At 39.2% G+C, this 2,789-nt stretch overlaps 1 protein-coding gene across 1 annotated transcript in view; it reads right to left on the reverse strand.

Moving 5' to 3' along the window:
- Window positions 1-383: 383 nt before the first annotated feature.
- The window catches only part of camk2a (calcium/calmodulin-dependent protein kinase II alpha), a 76,342-nt gene continuing 73,936 nt past the window's right edge, over window positions 384-2,789 (reverse strand). The window contains exons 16-17 of the mRNA XM_037687741.1: window positions 710-804; window positions 384-616 (exon numbers count right to left, since the gene is read on the reverse strand). Of these exons, the coding sequence (XP_037543669.1) occupies window positions 384-616; window positions 710-804 (328 nt within the window). The remainder of the gene's footprint in view (window positions 617-709; window positions 805-2,789) is intronic.

The following is a 2,789-nucleotide window of genomic DNA, read 5'->3' on the forward strand; positions in this document are numbered from 1 at the left end:
GATTGATTGATTGATTGATTGATTGATTGATTGATTGATTGATTGATGATGCAATTCACTGCTGGATGGGTTGGAGTGAAGCGTTCCAGCTCCGTAGTCTCCTCCTCCAACTTCTCAAACAAAATCCTGAATGTTTGGTGTCAGGCGCCTGGTCTGCTGTCAATCAACCTGTTGTCAAGGTGACGGCAGCCCTCTCAGAGACCCGCCCACTCCGGAAGAGGAAGTTAGCTGAAAAAAAAAGATGAATTAATAACCTGACATTTGTCTTAGCTGCAGCGCCCCCTCTGGCTGGAGGTCAACTTTTAAATTATGATATAAGCCACTGCTGCAGTGCATTATGGGAAAGTGATTTAATCATGTCTATGGCTACAGTCAACCCTTTCTTACTTGCTGAGCGTGGAGGCGGAGCCTGAGCGGTGGAAGTGGACAATCTGCCACTTGCCGTCGCGGCGGTGCCACACCCTAGTCTCCTCTGACTGGGCGGTGCGAGGCGTGCCGTTGGAGTCGATGTACTGCGTCACTCTGATGTAGGCGATGCAGGCGGCCTCGTCACCCACCAGGTGGATGTGGGGGTTCAGGATGGTAGTGTGGACTGGTTTGCTGTTCTTAGACCACACTGGTACACAAACACAAACAAGTTCCCTGCACAGGTGAACAGGACACCAACCATCTATAAAACTCTGAAATTAAAAGGTCTGGTTCAACTCACGGTTTTCAAAATAAAAGCGGTGAAAGTCCAAACCTTCGACCAGGTTTCCCAAAGCCTCAGGTTCAAACGCTGTCACAGCCGGATCGCACATTTTACTGAGGACACAAAGGTTTACAGCTGGAATGAGTTTACAAACAAGAGGATTCATTTACAGATGAGATCAAAAGTTTACAGAAAGTTTTCAGACGGGACGATTTATGTTTGGACAGTTTTTGTCTTGTTGAGCTCTGAATTGTCAAAAATAATAACCTCATCCAAACCATCCACATGTCTGCTAGATCCCATCCACATGCCTGCTAGATCCCATCCACATGCCTGCTAGATCCCATCCCAACCAGACTGTTTAAAGAGGTATTTCCACTAATTAATGTCCACATTTTGGATCTACTTAATTTGTCTTTAATGGATGGTTATGTACCACAGAGCTTTAAGGTTGCTGTAATTAAACTTTAATTAAGAAGTCTGATCTGGATTCAGAAATTCTGGCCAACTATAGACCTATATCTAATCTAACTTTCATCTCAAAAATTCTAGAGAAAATAGTTGCAGGTCAGTTGCGTGAACATCTACAAAGAAATAATCTGTTTGAAGAGTTTCAGTCAGGGTTTAGAGCTCATCATAGCACAGAAACAGCACTAGTAAAAGTCACTAATGATATTCTCATGGCCTCAGACAATGGACTTGTGTCTCTACTGGTCCTGTTAGACCTCAGTGCTGCATTTGATACAGTTGATCACAATATTTTACTACAGAGGCTTGAATATGATGTTGGGATTACAGGAGCAGCTCTAAAATGGTTTAAATCATATCTATCTGATAGATTCCAGTTTGTAAATGTAAATAATAAATCTTCTTCATACACCAAAGTTAGTCATGGAGTTCCTCAGGGCTCAGTGCTTGGGACAATACTCTTTACTTTACATATGCTTCCATTAGGTAAAGTTATTAAACAGCATGGGATAAATGTTCATTGTTATGCTGATGACACACAATTATATTCGTCCATTAAACCCAATGAATCCAATCAGCTACTTAGACTACAAGCATGTGAATAGAATAGAATAGAAACAGCTTTTATTGTCCCATGGATGGGAAATTCAAGTGTAACAGCAGCAACAGATAAAAAGATTCACACAAAAAGTTCCTAAATTTTAAAAATTAATATATATATATATATATATATAAAATAAGAAACAATATCAATAATAATGTTCAATATGTATTACAACATTGAGAATAGCATTTTTCTATTCTAACCTACAAAGCTCTCAACAACCTAGCTCCATCTTATATTACAGATCTTATTGTTCCATATTTCCTAACAGAGCACTTCACTCTCAGACTGCAGGTTTACTTGTGGTTCCTTCCAGCAGCAGAATGGGAGGAAGATCTTCCAGTTCTCAGGCTCCTCTCTTGTGGAACCAACTTCCAGTTTCTGTCCATGAGGCTGACACATTGTCCAGTTTAAGACTGGGATTAAGACTTTCCTTTGTATTAAATCCTATAGTTAGGATCAGCTTGGGGTTCCTGAACTATAATAATTCTGCTGCTATAGGCTTAGACAGCAAGAGGACAAACTGACCTAATTTCCTCTCTCTGCTGCTGTCTTTACTTACTCTACTTTACATGTTTGTATTTGTAATTATTTCTATCTTAATATGTATATATCATGTGCATATTAGCTTATATTACTACCTCGAAATACTTGTTCAAAAACATCTGCTGCACCATTGTGTGCTGTTGCTCAGTATCTCTCTTAAGGACACTGTAAATATTTTAATTAATTACTTTTTCACTTTTTGGTACTTTTTTGGTGTACCCTTATTGCATGCTTTTATTGTTTCTTGTTTATTCTTTGATTTTTTTTTTTTTTTGCGAGTCAAATCAGTTCTTCTAATCCTGAGCATTTCATTGTACTGTTAACCCTGTGTTAACCTGCATATGACAAATAAACACGACTTGAACTTGTGTGTTTTTGTCTTTCCTCCTAATGAAAGTACACCTGGACTATTTAAAGTACACCTGGACTATAGAAAGTACATCTGGACTATAGAAAGTACACCTGGACTATAGAAAGTAC

The sequence above is a fragment of the Nematolebias whitei genome, chromosome 14 (assembly GCF_014905685.2).
Source record: "Nematolebias whitei isolate Nwh7 chromosome 14, NemWhi1, whole genome shotgun sequence".
Lineage (NCBI taxonomy): Eukaryota > Metazoa > Chordata > Actinopteri > Cyprinodontiformes > Rivulidae > Nematolebias > Nematolebias whitei.